Below are 16,937 nucleotides of genomic sequence, written 5' to 3' on the forward strand. Positions count from 1 at the left end.
GCAAAACATAAAGCACCAAGAAGATGGCCCTTAGAGATTTCATTTTTCACAGCCATGTTGGATGCAACCCTTAGTTTGATTTATGCCTGTTCACCACAGAGACTGAATAAAAGCCAAGGATTTTGTGCTTCTGATTTCCTTTTAACATAACTGTTTCTTAACTCAGCTTCCCTGCTGATGCTTTCCAGACAAGATGTGTAAGACTTGGTCAGAAAAAGGCAGTTGCCAGTTACCAGTCATCCAGCTTATCCCTTTCATGTTTTTTTACTGAGAAAAGTTATCTTAAAAATATGCCATCAGATTTCACTCCAGAGAAGTCCAGGAGGAAAGAGAATGCACCCTGCAGGGTCTGAACCTGCTCTCCATCTCTTCAGCAGGATGGAGCCCTCTCCTGCGCCAGTTCCCTTTCGTCTGCAAGGCGTTGGAGGACAGAGGCCACAGCATGGATCAAAGGGTGAAGGGTGGACAGGGTTTTCCCTGCATCTCTCTGTACCTCTCTCTCAAACACTCTTAGGATCTATTTTCTCTTACAACTCTAAAAAAAGAAGGTTCTGAAGACGTACCATAATTCAGACTTTCAGCTGTGAGTTGCAAAAGCGCATGAGAAAACTTCTTATGCCCGGAAGGAGTGAATTTACACCACTCTTCCCCCCAGCCATATGCTTACTACTGCAGAAGCAAAGGTTAATCAGTACTTTTGGCTTTTCAGATATCACATGCTGGAGCTTTTACTTTTAAAATAGAAGTACAAAAAAAGGAATTTTCCTCTGACTCTTGGACTTTTCCTAGGTTTTGATTAGCTAGCAGAGGACAGCTTTTATTTTTGGTAATGGTGTGGATGTCTGGCTTTGTTGGGTGTTTCAGTTTTGGCTTCCATTTTGTATCAAGAACAAAAAGAAAAACCAAAGGAGGACGATTTACAGTAATAATAATAATAATGTTAATGCATCTCCTTAGCCTTCATCTGTATCCTACCTAAAAGTGATTAAGGTGCTATGACTATATAAATGATTAATAATGATATAATGAATTTTATATCCTTGTCAACTAATGTTTCCACAATGTGGGTGGAAACTACTCTTCTGGTTAGACACAGGTTGGATTGCTTGCAATGTTAATGTTGGAGTCCAACAAATGTAATAAGGACAGGAAAGGAAACAAATAATATAACGTTTATTCTCATTTGTCTCTAAGGAAGTCTCAAAACCCATGAAAATGGGGGGGGGGGGGTTTATGTCTTCATAAAAACACATTTTACATTGACCACAAAAACACAACTTCAAAATAACCAAGTTCAACTTACTTGCATTAGAAAAGTTCATTTTAATGAGGCCAGTTACATACCTTTTAACATTACCAGTGTCAGACTATGATAATGCTGTGCAACCCATAACTCACAGATATGAGAAATGCTGCCTTTCCTAGTGGAAATGGATTAAAAACTTGTTCCCTTGCTGTAAGATGCACAGCATGTTGGATGAGCAACATTGTGTGCTCATCTCTAGAGTTTAGTGTAAAACAGCTCCAGATTTTGTTTGGTGATCTCAGAGCTAGCTGAATAATTCCAGCCTTCCACAGCTCCAAATGCTGACATGCAGGGAGATGAAGCTTTTGGATATTAAAATCCTGCTCTGTGATACCGAAGGAGATTAGTTTTTGGATTCCATTCATTGACACAAAGGCCAGTGCTGAATGGAGGTGATATTTATTGTCTATGAAACCCCTGAGTAAGCTGAAATCATTTTAGGCATGTACACTCATACATGTACTCTCCCACATTTAGCCAACTCCCCACGATGCTGTTTCTTTGAGCCAAGAACAGACAACTTTCAGGGACTTGGCTTGAAAAGATGTGTGCATGTAACACCCTCTGTCACATTTTACAAGGGGCTGCAATCAAGCAGTTTTTATACTTGGATTGTCTAGACACTGTGACAGTGGGAGGGGACAAGAGAAAGAAAAAGCCCATTTTGTCAGTCATTCCCTTTGCATCAAATTCTCCTTCCCTGTGTGCTGCCATTGCCAGTGAAAAGATAAAGCAAGCAAAACCCAAGCAAAAATCAAGAGATTCATAATTCACTGGTTCTCTATACATATAATTCCTAGTAATACAAACCCAAAGCATTTTTTAAACTACCAGTACATATGTATACCATCCCCTTGTTTATTCCTTTTTCCCAGAAGAAATACTTGTAGCAATTTTTCTTTTTGCAGCTGATTTATCATTTCAACTTTTTCCTTATCAGTGTGTAAATGAAATATGTAGGGTTGTCTTGTCAGCAGTTGTAAATTTATATGTGAAATATTCCCGGATTTCAGTGGGTTTTTTTTTTTCCCTGCTCAGCTGAACATTTGTGAATGAGCATCAAGAAAACCACTTTCCCTCCCACTGGTCTCACAGATTTCATGTTTCTTATCTCTTTTTTTCTTTAATTTTTTTCTCTACTTTCTTCATGAAAGCACATGGGAAAAAATAGGAGGAGAAACAGAGCTGGGAGGGGAAAGGGAGGAAGTGATAGAGTTTCACAGGGATGTAAGTCTGCAAGCCAACAAAAAGCCTGTGAAATTCTCCTTTAAACAGCAAATCCTGCATATCACTTAGTTGCTTTGAGGTGAATAAGCCCATGTGGCAGCTTTTAAGCAGGCTGATTTAATGGCTTACCCTTCCCTGCTCAGGTGGTCAGCACCTCTCCGCCCTTCCTGTTGAGCTGGGATTTCTCTGGTGGGATCTCCCACCCAGAGTTTGCTCAGTGCCCGTGTTTTGCTCTCTGCACATCACAGCCACACTTTCACAGAGGTGTAGCAGGGTCCAAGTAGTGAATCCCAGACTCATCCCTCCTGCCCAAAGCCTGCTGGGCTCTGCCCATGCCGAGAGCAGGGAGATGAGCCATCCCTCCACAGGGCTCTTGCCTTCCGTGTGGTCCAGCTTCACTCCCTGGCAGTGCTCACAGAGGCTCTGAGAGGAGCCAGGAATCCCTCAGTTCTGAGTGACATCTCCAAACAAAGGCTCCCCAGAGCCAGACCATCCTGCTGATGAAATGGTAAAAGCAGTAGTCATGGTTCCACAAGCAGTTTTTCCCAGCTGATATGAACCTGACCAGGGCTCCTCTGCACCTCTCATGGCCCCTGTGGCTCACCTGGTGTCGCTGCTGGTCCTGGGGATGCACAATGCTCTGCACCTCCAGCTCCAGCCCAGCTTCCAGGGCGAGCAAAGATGCGAGGGAGGTCAGCATGGCTGCTGCAGCAGTAACAGCAGCAGAGTGTTTTGCAGCCTCCACACTTGCAAACCCCTTTCCCTCATTCAGTTGTTGCTTTAGTTTCTTGAGGGATCCCAGCTCATGCCACCCATGCAGCGAGTGAAGGGTCTGGAGTCCGTTTTTCTGTTCTCCCCAAAAGACTTAAACATTTTGGTGAGGGAGCCCTGCTGAGTGGATGTGGTGTCTGGAAGGGAATAAAGAATTGCAAAAGGGGCAGTTTTAAGTCAGGCTAAGGGCAAGAGAGCGTAGACCCATGCTAACTGCAGGCAATACAACTCCAGGAAATAAATAAAGATAAAATTACAGCAAACCAGAATCATTTAAGCTGAAAAAGACCTCTGAGATCATAGCATCCATCCTTTGACTGATCACCACCTTGTCAACTAGGCCATGGCACTGAGGGCTGTGTCCTGTCCTAAACCCAATCTGGCTGGGTCTGAGCCTGTGTGTGCCTTGTGACTGCACTCACGATGAGCTGCTCCATAAACCTTCCTGGGCACCAAGGGCAGACTGACAGGCCTTCTTTTCCTAGATCCTCCCTCTAGTCCATCTTGTGGATGGGGGTCACATTGGGCAAACAAAATGATGCTTGTTTTTCTGAACTGACTTGTAGAATAACTGGAAGTGTCTGCAAATTGTAGAAAATACCCTTCAACAGAAGTGTTTTTCTTTTTAATTAGGCAGGTGAGATGTGGGAAGCAGGTATCCAGACTGTGCACTGTCACAGAAAAACAGGGAGCTGCTGCATAATTTTTCAAGCATTAGCACTGGTGAAACATTCTTTTTCTGAATCCCATGAGTTTGTCAAAACCAATTTCCTGTGTTGATGTTGGGGTAAGGCATAGAAAATAGCCAGCCTAGCAGCTACAGAAAAATTACAAAATTTTAAAAAGCACAGACTTTTTATTTACACAAAGTGACAGATATTGGTCTGAAAAGTGAAAAGAAATGTGGGGCAAAAAAAAAAATAGTACTTCACTAATTTTTTTTCTGTTCTCTGCATTTTCTCCCTGTCTATTTATATATTCTGAAAAAATTTATTTTTTTAGCAATTTTTTTAGGGCTTTTTCTGCCACTTCTCTTCCAAAACCATGGTTCAGAGTATGTTGTTTGTGTGCCAGGTTGCATCTAAGAGTCCCTGTACTGGTTCAGATAAGGAGGCATCCAGACAAGTATCTGATTGCCCAGGTTCATCCCACCCAACTCCAGAAACTCAGGTTTTGTGTCTAGGTTCAACTTGGGCCAATAGCAAAGAGTAACACCACCACATGGATTAGAGAAAGTTAGAGCTACAGATGAAAGGCAACACCAGGTAACAGGACTAACCTTGCAGGACTGCTTCTGAGCTGTGCTGAATCACCCTCTGTCTCCCTCCATGCAGAGAGAGCCTAAAATAAACCCTCTAAAATAAAGAGAGTTTAACCCAGGCTGGTAGTGCCCCATGAGGGTGCTGAACAAGAGGTTACAAGAATTAAAAACAACTTGTAGCAACCTTTTTGAAGCTGTAATTTTTGAAACCCTCTCAGTTTCATCCTGTGTAGAAACTGTACTTGGAGTTGCTCTGCATTTGAGGTGTTAATTCTTCTGGGACTTTCTCTAGTTTCTTAACATGTGCACCTTTGCCAGCCCCACCTTCTGTTACCAGTGGTTTTAGCCTTCAATTTGGTACTGCTTGAAGAGGAACTTCCTTTTTTTTTTTGTCAGCTGTGCCCTCTGATAGCTCCCTCCCACTTTCCTGCTGTAATAATTCTTGGCTCACTGTGGCTGCTTTTCTGCCTGCCATGCAGAGCTACAGCAATGGAAGAAGGGTTTTGTCTTTAGGTGAAGTCCACTCCTGTGTAGCTGGCAAGGTTAAATATGAACCACAAGCTAAGTGCCTGATTCTGTTTTCTGAGGGCACTCTTGAACACCTCCAGCTGCACTTTTTTGGCTGAGTCCTTTGCCTGAAGGTTGCATCTCCTGGCAAAGGGTGAACAGGATGGGTTTCATCCTCTTTGTCCCTCCATGCAAAATGTTGCCTGTCAGGGCTGGACAAAGATCTGCCACTACCCTAAGAGCAGGCAGGACCCTCTTCCTTAGGCCTTGATGGAAAATTCCTATAGGGAAGATTTTGTGAGAGCTTTTTCCAACAGGTTGCTGTTTATATTCAAACCACTGCAGGTTTTTTCCCAAAGTACTTAACTTTCCAGCAGTGAACTTAATTTGAGCCTCATCATGAGTGTGTTTGGAGGACATCTGGTGAGCATCAACATATGAACACCTATCCTTTCCTTCCTCTCCTAGGATTTTAGATAATGGGCTGTGTGCAATGTAAGGACAAAGAAGCAACAAAACTGACTGACGAGAGGGATGGCAGTTTAACTCAAAGCTCAGGCTACCGCTATGGGACAGATCCTACTCCTCAGCACTATCCTAGCTTTGGTGTGACTTCAATCCCAAACTACAACAACTTCCATGCCACAGGAGGCCAAGGACTGACTGTGTTTGGTGGAGTCAACTCCTCCTCCCATACAGGGACGCTGCGTACAAGAGGAGGAACAGGTGAGCTTAAATATCTTATTTTAGTGTTCCTAGTGTCAGTCGTGTGTCTACAGCAGAGGCCTGACTGTCTCAGCATGTTGCTTTCAGGAAGAGTTATTTCATCAAACAGTGTGAAGAATTGAAGTAGGGTGGAGTTGAGTCCTTTGCTAATTTGCAGGTTCACTTGGGGCTGAGAAATTATGTGTACGTGCCAGATTTGGCTAACTGCCTCATCCCTCTACCAGGGAGCGTAAAGTGTGGGCTGAGCCACCTCAAGTGGCTCATACGTGGCAAATACTTGGCATGGCTGTGTCTAAGCTGTCTCTTCAACTCCCTTTGCCTGCTTGGGATCCTGTGAGTATCCAGAGTGAAGGGGGTGGAGTGCCCACTGGCTGCATAAGACCAGAGGCATGAGAGTCGTTCAGAAAGCTGGAGGGTTCAGTTTGGTTTGCTCCTCAGCAACTGGAGCAGCTTACCTGTGGCTTATCCACATCATCTCTTGAGGTTCCTTTCCCTCCTGGCTTTTGTGATGGAGTATAACCCACTTATCTTTTTCCTCAGGTGTAACTCTTTTTGTGGCGCTTTATGACTATGAAGCAAGAACAGAAGATGACTTGAGTTTTCACAAAGGAGAAAAATTCCAGATACTTAACAGCTCGTAAGTTTTAGGCTTGGGAATCTACTTTGTATTAGTTTCAAACTTACAATTTTTACAACAATGTTTGCTTATGTTATTAGTAAAATCTGATGTTGGATATTCAAGTATGGAGGGGATTTATTCTATGCTTACTTACTCGTCCTTGCATTTAGTGCACTTTTGCAAAGTGCTGTATTGTTGGGGAAAAAACACTTCAACCACATGCAGCTTTACTTTAAAAGAAGTGTTAGATTGTGTTATTTACTGCTTACACTGTACAATACCCCCACATTCAGAACTGAGACTCCCAGCTCTGTACTCTATCAGTAGCTACAGAGGTCCTGCAAGGCATGTACTAACACTTTTTCCAATCTGCTGCAAGTATCCCTGCACAGAAATGAGCTAAAAGCTGATTCACAAGAGTCATTATCCAGATGTATGTGCCAAGTTTAAAAGCATTTTTGTCCTTTTAGAGGACTTCCTAGGTTCTGCTGCATTTGACATGAAAGCCACATTTCCATCCTGGAAATCATCAACTTAAAATTAATTTTATCAACTGCCCATAGAAAAAAAAATCCCTTAGCGATTTAAAAATAACTTCTAAAACTCACTGTGCTACTGACCTATATCTGAACATCTTGCAGTTCTTGGCTAAGAGCATAAAGTGGCAGGCTCTGTGTTATGTTCACTACTGCTATCATGTAGAGGTAAAAATGGGTTAACAACAAAGCATGTCACTTTCTAAAGGCTTTGTGATATCGGTCTTCTCATTTTTTCTTATAATATGTGACAATGAGGTGAATTCACCCCTGGTGCAATTCCTCTTAATTTTAATATAGCAACTGCAGGGTTGGAATTGGCTTAATGTGCACTGAAGTTTTTAAAAAATCAGGTAATTCTGTGGAATATTTCATGAAGCCAACGAGCTTTGATGTAGATGAAAGCACAGAAACTTCAGTTACGATTTGTAGAGGGAGCAGCAGTTTGAAACATTTCTGCTTCTAAATTAGGGGTTGGAAACAAACCCTTTTTAAACCTATGATCCATTTGTGTTCACATTGCCTTCTGCTTTCCTAACCTAGCACAAACTATTCCTTAACTTGAAATAAGAATTTCCACACATTATAAATACCTTGTACATGCCAGTTGATGGAATCTGGTGGTGCTCACCAGGACTTGCAGAGCTTTCATCCTTGGAGCTGGTGAGACAGAGAGGTTCCCCTTCATGTCGGTGGCTGCAGTACATGCATTTTGATGCAGGTAATTACTGCCTGGAAGAAGGGTTTCTAAGCAAGGAAAAAAGACCAGGCATTCATTTATTTTCCTGTAGGATCATAGCGGCTCAGTTCCCATTGCAGTTAGGTGTATTTGCTTATAAACATGGCCCTAGCCACACCCCTGGAGTAGTGACAGCCACACTGGGGATCTCCAGGAAGCTGCTTTTCTGTAAGAATGCTTCCTCTCTTCACTGACATCAGAAATTACCTGAAATAAGCCCATTTTTAAGCACCTGCCAATGCTGCTTGCCAATATGTGCAAAAAAAGTAGTTAAGATGGATTTTTGAGGGGTTTGGATTTGGATTTTGCTTTAGCATTCAACAACTGAAATTTGATTTATGCTTTGGAGTAAGCATTCAGCGCAACACCTGAAATGACATACGGGGGGTATCCCTGTGATTTGAACCCAGAAATTTTGCTGAAGGCAGTCTGGGTGAAAGAGGTACCTGCAGAATGGTTCAGAGCAGAGCCTGACTTTGGGGCTTCGAAACACTGGGCCATCCCCAGCACTCCCACCACCACACCCTGTCTGGCCCCATTGACTATCTGCCTCCTACCTCAGCTGCAGGTCTGAAATTAAGAGCTGCGGAAAAAGCCTGCATTCCTCCTCCTTTCTGACAGTGCTTTGAGAGATTTAAGCTCCTCTGTCAAAGCAGAGGGGGTTGTTCCTGACGCTGGGATCATCCACAGGAGTGCTTTTTTCCTCCCTAGATGCGACAAAACACCTCCATCTAGTGGACTGTCTGCACAGTAAGAAGGAGATGGAATGGTACAATTTATCAAGACTAATCACAGCTGTTTTCTAGTTGTTTTCCATAGAGTTCGTGCTCCTTTAAACTGTTAAATAAAGTGAAGTTGAACATTTAAAGAAATCACCTTGACACAACCTTTCCTTCCAGTGATAGCTTAGACAGTGTGTTTTCTGTAATTGTTTGCCTCCAGAAGAGGCTGAATTCTCCAGTCACATTTGATAATAGTGTTTTATTTAGTGAACAACTCTCTGGTTTACAGAGAGGGGAACTGAGAAAGAGTTTCTAAGCAGTCCAGAAACAGAAAAGAGAATGCTTATTAATAGTGGGAGGAGTTAAACACTGGTGAATCTGGTGCTGAGAATGAAATAGAAATTACTAAATCCCAAACCATTGCATCCTGCAAAAAGCTGAGAAATAAACTTCTCTTAAAGCTGCACAGACTGCAGCAGTGTGCATTTTCTGAAAGGCAATACCATGTCCCACTGTCTGCACCAGTGTAAAACAAAAATTCATGCTAAGCCTACAGAATGCTGCATTAAGATGGTCCTGCATGACCCTTTTCACATTTAAATGTTGTGGAAGAAGAGCTTTTTGCAAGTATTTGAAAATTGCAGCCTAGTCCTGCGCTACCTCCTCCCAGTGGCCAGCAGAGGGAATCTAGACAATGAAGTGTGATCCTTAAGGGCCACCTAAAATGCCGTGTTGATAGATGGCTTTTTCATATCTTAGGGTTTCAGATTAATTGTGCTCATAGAAGTTTAAAATTAGCAGTGAATGTGACACTGTGTTGTGGTTTGACCTCAGAGAACAACTCAGCACCACACAGCCCTCGTGGGGAGCTTCACTTCTCCCATGGTAGGATCAGGGGAGAATCAGAAGAGTAAAAGTGAGAAAACTCCTGGGCTGAGATAAAGACAGTTTAAAAGATAAAGCAAAAGTCATGCACAGAAGCCAAGCAAAACAAGGAATTCATTCATGCCTTCCCATAGGCAGGCAGGTGTTCAGCCATCCCCAGGAAAGCAGGCTTCCATCATGCCTAACCATGACTTGGGAAGGTAAAGGCCATCACCCCAAACATTCCCCCCAAGTCTTCTTCTTGCCCAGCTTTACATGCTGAACATGCTGCCATATGTTATGGAATTCCCCTGTGGTCAGTTGGAGTCAGCTGTCCCAGCTGTGTCCCCTCCCACAGATCCCTGCACGCCCCCACCCCCTCTCTGCTGGGGTGGGAGGCTGAAAAGGCCTTGACACTGTGGGAATGCTGCTCAGCAGGAATGAAAACATCCCTGTGTTATCAGCTATCAGCGCTGTGTCCAGCACAAATCCAAAACACAGTCCCATACCAGCTACTTTGAGGAAAATTAACTCGTTCCCAGCCAAAATCAGAACACGGCATTCAATTTGGCAATTTTCCTGTGAGCTTTTTCAAGGGTCTGTGGTAGAATAATTGCTATGGATACAGTTTTCAATATTCTAGTCCAAACCTGATTACACTGGGCTGTGCTGCCTCTTCATGCCATTAAGCTGCATCTGAAAGGCTACAGTACTACTCACTGCTGCAATAATTCCAGATGCAAAGAAACATGTCCATTATTGGGATTTAGGTGCAAACAGCTCTCTCGGAGGCACGCCAGTGATAAAGAGAAGAGTTGCTGTGGCTTCCTAGGGCCACACAGTTCTGGGTGCTGTTAGCCAAGTCACATCATTGTCTGGTCAGCTGTGTCCTGCTCTCACTTCTCCTTCTCACCTCTGTTTCCACAGGGAAGGAGACTGGTGGGAGGCCCGTTCCTTGACAACAGGAGAAACTGGTTACATTCCCAGTAATTATGTGGCTCCAGTCGATTCCATCCAAGCAGAGGAGTATGTTTTCTTTTTCTGTTCTAAAGACCCATTAGTGCAGTCTTAGAAGGAGGCGTGAGGAGTCGGTTTTGATTGATTGCAGCGATTTTTCAAATGACTTACGTTATATTTATTTCAGTTCTTAACTGCACTGATAAATAATTAGGTAATTAGTAACAAAAGAAGCACGAGCTCGGTGCTTTTTCAATGTCAAAACAAAGGAAGAAAACCTAAAGGAACACAGGTCTGCTTCCTTTTTTCAACTGTCAGCTAATTTTAAGCTTTAACCAAAAGGTGTCCTTGCTTTTCCTGAACCAACTTGTAAAAATATTTTGAGTCAATTACTGTGCAAACTGTGCATTAAAGAGGGCATGTTGTATCAACAAATACAAATCCTAGGATAGGTAGGATGCCCACAATGCATACACAAAGCTGCCTAATGAGGGCCCATCTACGCAATGAAAAGGACTGATGTGTGTATTCACATTATTTCCAGTATAAAAGATACAGTGGAGGAGCTTATAGAGCTGAGCAGGTACTACTGGAGTCTGTACTCCAGGTTGTCCTTGGTTGATTGGGAAGGAACACAAAATCGTGGCTGCTGGGAGGAAAAAAGCCTGTAAAAGCCTCTGAAAAGCTTCATATAGAATCTCATCAAGGTTGAATCTCATCCTTCTACTGAGATTTTATAGCTGTGCTGCAACAAAAATATTGAATACTAGTAAATCACTATGTAAGTAAAATATTTATAGCCACATCTGTACAAATACTGCTCTTTGGCAGCGACAAGTTTTCTGCCCTTTTCCTTGTGTGTACCCTCCACCCACCACATCTTGGCCTCTGTTTGTCCAAGTCTGGCCTTTGTTAGAGGACACCAAACATTCTCAGCACCTGCTGATTACAGGCTTAATGCAAGAGTTACTGCCCAGCACAGGGAGCATCTACTATGTGCTTTGTCATGTTGGCTTTCCAGCGTGATAAAAGAGACACAGTGTGACAAAAATGGTCAGCTGTATCCGAGTAAGCACAGTTTCCACACAAAATCCTCTCTGTGTTTGGGCTTTGTGACACTATTTTGTCTCCCTATTTCTGGTATTTCCCTAAGGTGGTACTTTGGCAAGCTTGGCCGAAAGGATGCCGAGAGGCAGCTGCTGTCATTTGGAAACCCCAGAGGTACCTTCTTGATCCGGGAAAGTGAAACTACCAAAGGTAGGATGGGCATTCTGACTGGGAATGAGAAGATAATACGGGAAAAATTGTGCTGAGTGCGTGAAATACACACTCAGCACAATCTTTTTCAGTGGTATGAAGGCAGAGATTAAGTATCATTTTTGCATGTATTTGTGTTAGGGAATTGGATGTCTGGGTATCCTAGGTCTTAGGGTGAGTGTTCAAAGTAGAGAACAACCAAAGTACAACTCACACTCATCCCATGGGATCTGCAGTGCAAGCCACATGGTGTGATCCTTTGAAATGCTGGAGCCTTGGGAGGAACAAAAAAAAGGAGAAAAAAATATGCAGCAGTTTTAAATTCACATATTAACAGGGAAAAGACTTGAATATACTTCTAATTAATATATTCATAAAGTATTCAACTGTATCCATTCTGCTGAAGTCAAGTGGAAGGGTGTATTCTCCTCCTTCCCTTTAAAAATATTGGAGGAGTTCCAGTTTTCTTGGCGGGTGCTATTTTTGCTTTTACGTTTTGCTCACAAGGCCTGTCAACATCTTCTTCAAAAGCTTCACATGTATGAAAAGATCTTTCTAATTCATACATCTATTGAGCAGAAAACTTGCAACTAACTTAAAACAAACCTGGCCATTTCTCAATTAACCAACAATCCAAAACAAAAGCTGTGGGAGGCATAAGTCACTAGAATTAATTCCATACAAGTTCTGTAGTCTAATGATGGTTCATATAATTAAAGCACTGACTTGTCAGTGCTTTGATCAGAGCACACTATCAGCTAGGCTTAGCATGCAAAATGTCACGGCTAGTGAAGGAGTTTAAAGAAGAGAAGCAGTATTTGCACTCCTCTCTCCCTGACCTATCTTCAGATGCTGCATTCAATCATCTAAAATTGTAAGCTTTGCATCATTGCCTCCTGAAGTCACTGGATTCTTCCTTTGCTGCCTCTAACTCTGAAAACTGTTTTTGATGCAAAATCTGAACAGACTTGCTGCTGTTCCAGGCAGACTCTTGTCACCCCCCAGTTTCACCCTGCTTCCCATAGCACTGAGGCATTCTCACCAGGAGCAAGACAGGCTCAAACTTGCTCTTTTTCTGCAAATAGCCTCCACCTGTTTTTTTTTTTCACCAGCAGTTGCTCTGATGTATGTGAGGAGCAGGACTTCATCCCACTCTGTGCCAAGTTTATAAACTCACTCATATATGCAGCCAAGTATCCTAAAAACAACACAACACTGTTTCTCTAAACCACATTATCAGTTTAGTCTGGCTTCCCCCGTTTTTTTACAGTGATGGGGGATATGGTTTGCTGCCCTGTTTACTTAGCTAAGTCAGAGGTTTTTCTAATTTCTTGTGAGGCACAAATGCATTGGAAAAATGTAGAAATCCATCATGGATGGACTTCCAGCAGCAAGCTTAATTTCTCTGCATTCAAACTTAAGGCTCTCTACATCTTCAAGCAGAGTTTGCATCAAAGCTATAGGGAAAAAAAGAGACATGTATGTTTTATTGTAAAAAATGCCTTCTAAAAATTTCCCTCCTCATTCTTGTGGTGTTCAAGTTATGTAGTTACAAGAAAACAGAGAGCTTGTTAAAAGAAAACAGAGAGAAAAAAATCAATTGGGTGGGCTCAAGTGGTGTGCTCTGCCATAAGTCTTCTCAAAATGCCCTATCCCAACTAGCCATTGTGGGCTTAAGGCAGGAATTGTTTTATGACCTAGAATTTTCCCTTCTGCTTTAAATAATAACAATAATAAAATTAATCAGGATCCTGTTAGAAGTATCATCATGGATGATTTCAGCATGAATTTAACTTCCCTTGATCATGGTTGCCTTTTCTTACTTTCAAAATAAATCATATGGAGCTGGCTTTTCATTTTTTCAATGCCTGACTACCCAGGTGCTTCATTAGCTCTTGTCTGTATAATTCTTCACCTGGTTTCAATCTCCATTTTTCAAGACTGTCTGGTTTCAGTTGTTTGGCTTTTTTAAAAAAATCATTAGCATGATATATTGTAATGTCGTATTTCTATCCCAAATTTTTATTATTTCTATCTCTTGTACTTAAATTTATCATCAGAGAATAATGAATAGCACAGATAACCAACAGCCTAAATAAATGAATAATGAAATACATCTTGGTTCTTGTTTATGTCCAGGTTAGAGCTAAAGCTCCAGTCCTGCAACTTGATCTGAGGTCAGCAGGGGTCCACTGAGGGCCACCCACACAGCTCTGATTGCAGACCTGGAAGCATAGATTGTTTACATTTCCCTAAAGAATCTAAAAGAGTGAGCAGATAGGCAGGGAGCGTGACTAAAGAAAATACAGCTGCTGCCAGTGGATCAAAACTCAAAAATGCGGAGGTGGAGAAGACTGCCTGGAAAATTCTGAGAGGAGGCTGACAATGTGCAGCCCAGAGTGGTGGTGCAAAGCATGCACAAGATGTGCTTGCAAATCACCAGAAAGCTTCAACTCCTAGTTGAGACAAATGTACTGACTTGGGGAGAGCCTCTTCAGAAAACTGTCCTAAACAAACAGTATTTGTCTACACTTAGAAATCAGAATCACAGCAAGGCTGGAGTTGGAAGGGACATTTAAGATCATCTAGCTCCAGCCCCACCAAAATAAATACATGAAACTAAAATAAAATTTAAAAAAAAAAAAAAAAGACATGAAACAACCCCTGACACTCCTTTAAGGGTGCCTCCCATTCAAATAAACCAGAATCATCTGTTTTAAGTGCTGACTCTTTTCCTCCTATATAGGGGACAAACAACAGGGAATTTGAGAAGTCCTTGGAGTCAGGGTGGAGAGGTTTTGCTCACTGCATCTCCCTCGGGGATGAGCCACCCACCAGTGTAACCTGTTGTTGGTTAATGTGGTCAAGGAGGCTTCTTCCTGAGGATACATCCAAGAAAGACATCTTACACTGGGACAACCTTTCATGTCATACAAAACTGTTTGCTGGTGGTTTTCCTGTTCTGCCCTTAGCTGACACGGTTACCAGTGAAAGCAGCAGAGGCTCCAGAAGGAGCAGCTGACAGTTTCCTCCTCTCCTTTTAATGCCTAAATTCCCTTGAGTAAACACAATATTTGTCTGAGCCATGGGAGAGAACTTGTTTTCTTTGCTGCCTTTGAAAAGGGCCATGTTTTTGCTCAGATGCTGCGCTACTCTGTAAAAAAGTGGTTTTGCTTTTGACACTGTAGAGAACCAACACGTGTGTCACTGGCTGTAAAACAGGACTGTCCTCCAGAGTGAGACACCTGAACGTGCAGGTCCCCACAGAGGTGGCTGAGCTGTTTCTGCAGTCAGCAGGAAGCTGAGGCTCTGTTCAGCTGCCCGTGCCTGCAAGCACAGAGTGCCCATGCTGGCGTTACACAGTGCCATAACACTCATGGGAACTGGGCTGGCATTCAGCAGCCCTCATAGCACCAGGGGCTTATGCATGGGCATAGAAATCAAGCCCCCAGCCCACCTGCAGACTGCCACCACTGAACCAGAAACTAAATCCAGCCCATCAACCGAGGTTCCTTTACATGGCCCTGAGCATCCAGAGCCACTTCAATTGCCTGCAGGATTTCCCACATGGCTGGAAAAATGTGACAGCCTGTGGGAAATCTGCCAAGCGGCGTGTCCTGAGGCATCTCACATGGCACTTAATCCCTGTGCTAGGGCATCTGAATCCCACTAGTAAGCTCTAAAGCCCCACATGGATTTGGGAGTGAAATGTGAAGTTCTTGCAGATCTCCTGGTGCTCAGTCGTGGTGTAGTATTATCTTCCAAAGACTGTGGTGTACAAAATATGTTTATTTGGTTGTTTATAAAGAAGTTTGGGATCCATCCAGGTAACAACGCTACCCACATATAAAGTCATTATCTCCAGAGCTTCCTGTGAAAATCTTGATATTTACCACCCACTGGCATTTACATTAAGGACAGTATTTGCAGTGTAACCTGACGCTTAGAATAGGAAAAGTCAATTTAACAGCCTGGAGCAGTAAATGTTAAAATGTGAGTTTTCATTTGCACAGAAGTCCCCGTATCTTTCTAGAACATTGCGAAAGAGACATGGTGTGAACATCCCAGGATTTCTCTGACACTTACCTCATTGTGCTAGATTAATTTGTTCTTTTTCAGGATACAGTGAGCTTTTTGGAAGCAATTTCTCTTTCACTTTGTAGCAACTGACCAGAAAACCAAAATCTTTGTGACTAAAAGCTAATTACAATTTTTTATTTCTCCTTTGCTTGGAACAGGTGCCTATTCCCTGTCTATTCGAGACTGGGATGATATGAAAGGAGATCATGTCAAACATTATAAGATTCGTAAACTTGACAATGGTGGATATTATATCACAACTCGGGCACAATTTGAAACTCTTCAGCAGCTGGTTCAGCATTACTCAGGTAATTTTTCAGATAATACATGGCACTCTGAAGTATTTTAAAACAAAAGTGTTTGCTGCTGAGCTGATGTATGTGTAAGATGCCCTAAAGAGTCATTTGATCTATGACTCTAGCTTGTTGTAATGCATCTTCTGTTATCCCTTTCCCATTAGAGTTATAAATGTCTTTGAGTGCTGTTCACAGGATACAGCAGCAGAGCTTTTAAAACCTAGCACTTCACTGTGCTAAAGGTTTTGTCAGCTCTCCCTTTTCTAAGCAAACAGAATTACCAAATTTGACTTGCACCTCTCCAATCATGAATTCCCTGTGAATAAGCAAGTGCTAATATGTGCCATTTTGCAGCACACTATTGCTAATGAAGCAAATAGGAATTGCACTGTGGAATTCAGTCACCTAAAACAATGGCCAAAAGGTCTGCATGTATTAGATACATTAAATATATTTTCCCACTGGATTTTTGGTCTGTGTGGAAAGTATTAACATTTAAAGTATGTAAAATAAATAAGGCAATATGCATGTTTCTTTATGCACACTATTTGTGTCCACCCACCAAACTTTTTTATTATTCCTGTGAATAAAGTGTGGCAGGCACTATTCCACCCAAAAGTGAATCCTGTTGTCACTGGCAATTGGTGTACAACAAATGCAACCTCAAAGCCCCCCAAACCTCTGCATAGGATGACTGGTTCTTACACAGAAGGTTGTCATGCTTCTCAGCATGGTCAGTTTTTTAAGCAGAAATTTATAATTTGAATTATTTGCTCTTTGGGGTTTTTTTCCTTTTACTTTAGCTTTTCATATTATTAACAGATTACCCCAAATGCTTGCTGCTCAAAAAATTTCATAATTTTTACTTGGGAAATCAGCTTCTCTGCGGGGCATTTTTTCTGTATTCTTTGTATTCTGTCTGCTGCATTCTTATGCTATTCATACTAGACATCTGGCTGTCTTCTCCACCCAATTCCTGATGGGTGTGTGCTGCCAGGGAGAATTTCTAGTTGTTTCTGGTGACTCTACTTCAAGCTAAATGAGGTATCAAATCTCACATATAAGAAAG

At 42.3% G+C, this 16,937-nt stretch overlaps 1 protein-coding gene across 3 annotated transcripts in view; it reads left to right on the forward strand.

The window, feature by feature from the left end:
- Window positions 1–16,937, forward strand: part of FYN (FYN proto-oncogene, Src family tyrosine kinase) — a 137,884-nt gene that overhangs the window by 92,372 nt on the left and 28,575 nt on the right. For all 3 annotated transcript variants that reach the window (XM_050972274.1, XM_050972276.1, XM_050972275.1), the window contains 5 exons: window positions 5,541–5,798; window positions 6,339–6,435; window positions 10,206–10,304; window positions 11,389–11,492; window positions 15,731–15,880. In XM_050972274.1, coding sequence (XP_050828231.1) covers window positions 5,552–5,798; window positions 6,339–6,435; window positions 10,206–10,304; window positions 11,389–11,492; window positions 15,731–15,880 — 697 coding nt within the window. In that variant the 5' untranslated portion in view covers window positions 5,541–5,551. The remainder of the gene's footprint in view (window positions 1–5,540; window positions 5,799–6,338; window positions 6,436–10,205; window positions 10,305–11,388; window positions 11,493–15,730; window positions 15,881–16,937) is intronic.

Source organism: Serinus canaria, chromosome 3, assembly GCF_022539315.1.
Source record: "Serinus canaria isolate serCan28SL12 chromosome 3, serCan2020, whole genome shotgun sequence".
Taxonomy (NCBI): Eukaryota; Metazoa; Chordata; class Aves; order Passeriformes; family Fringillidae; genus Serinus; species Serinus canaria.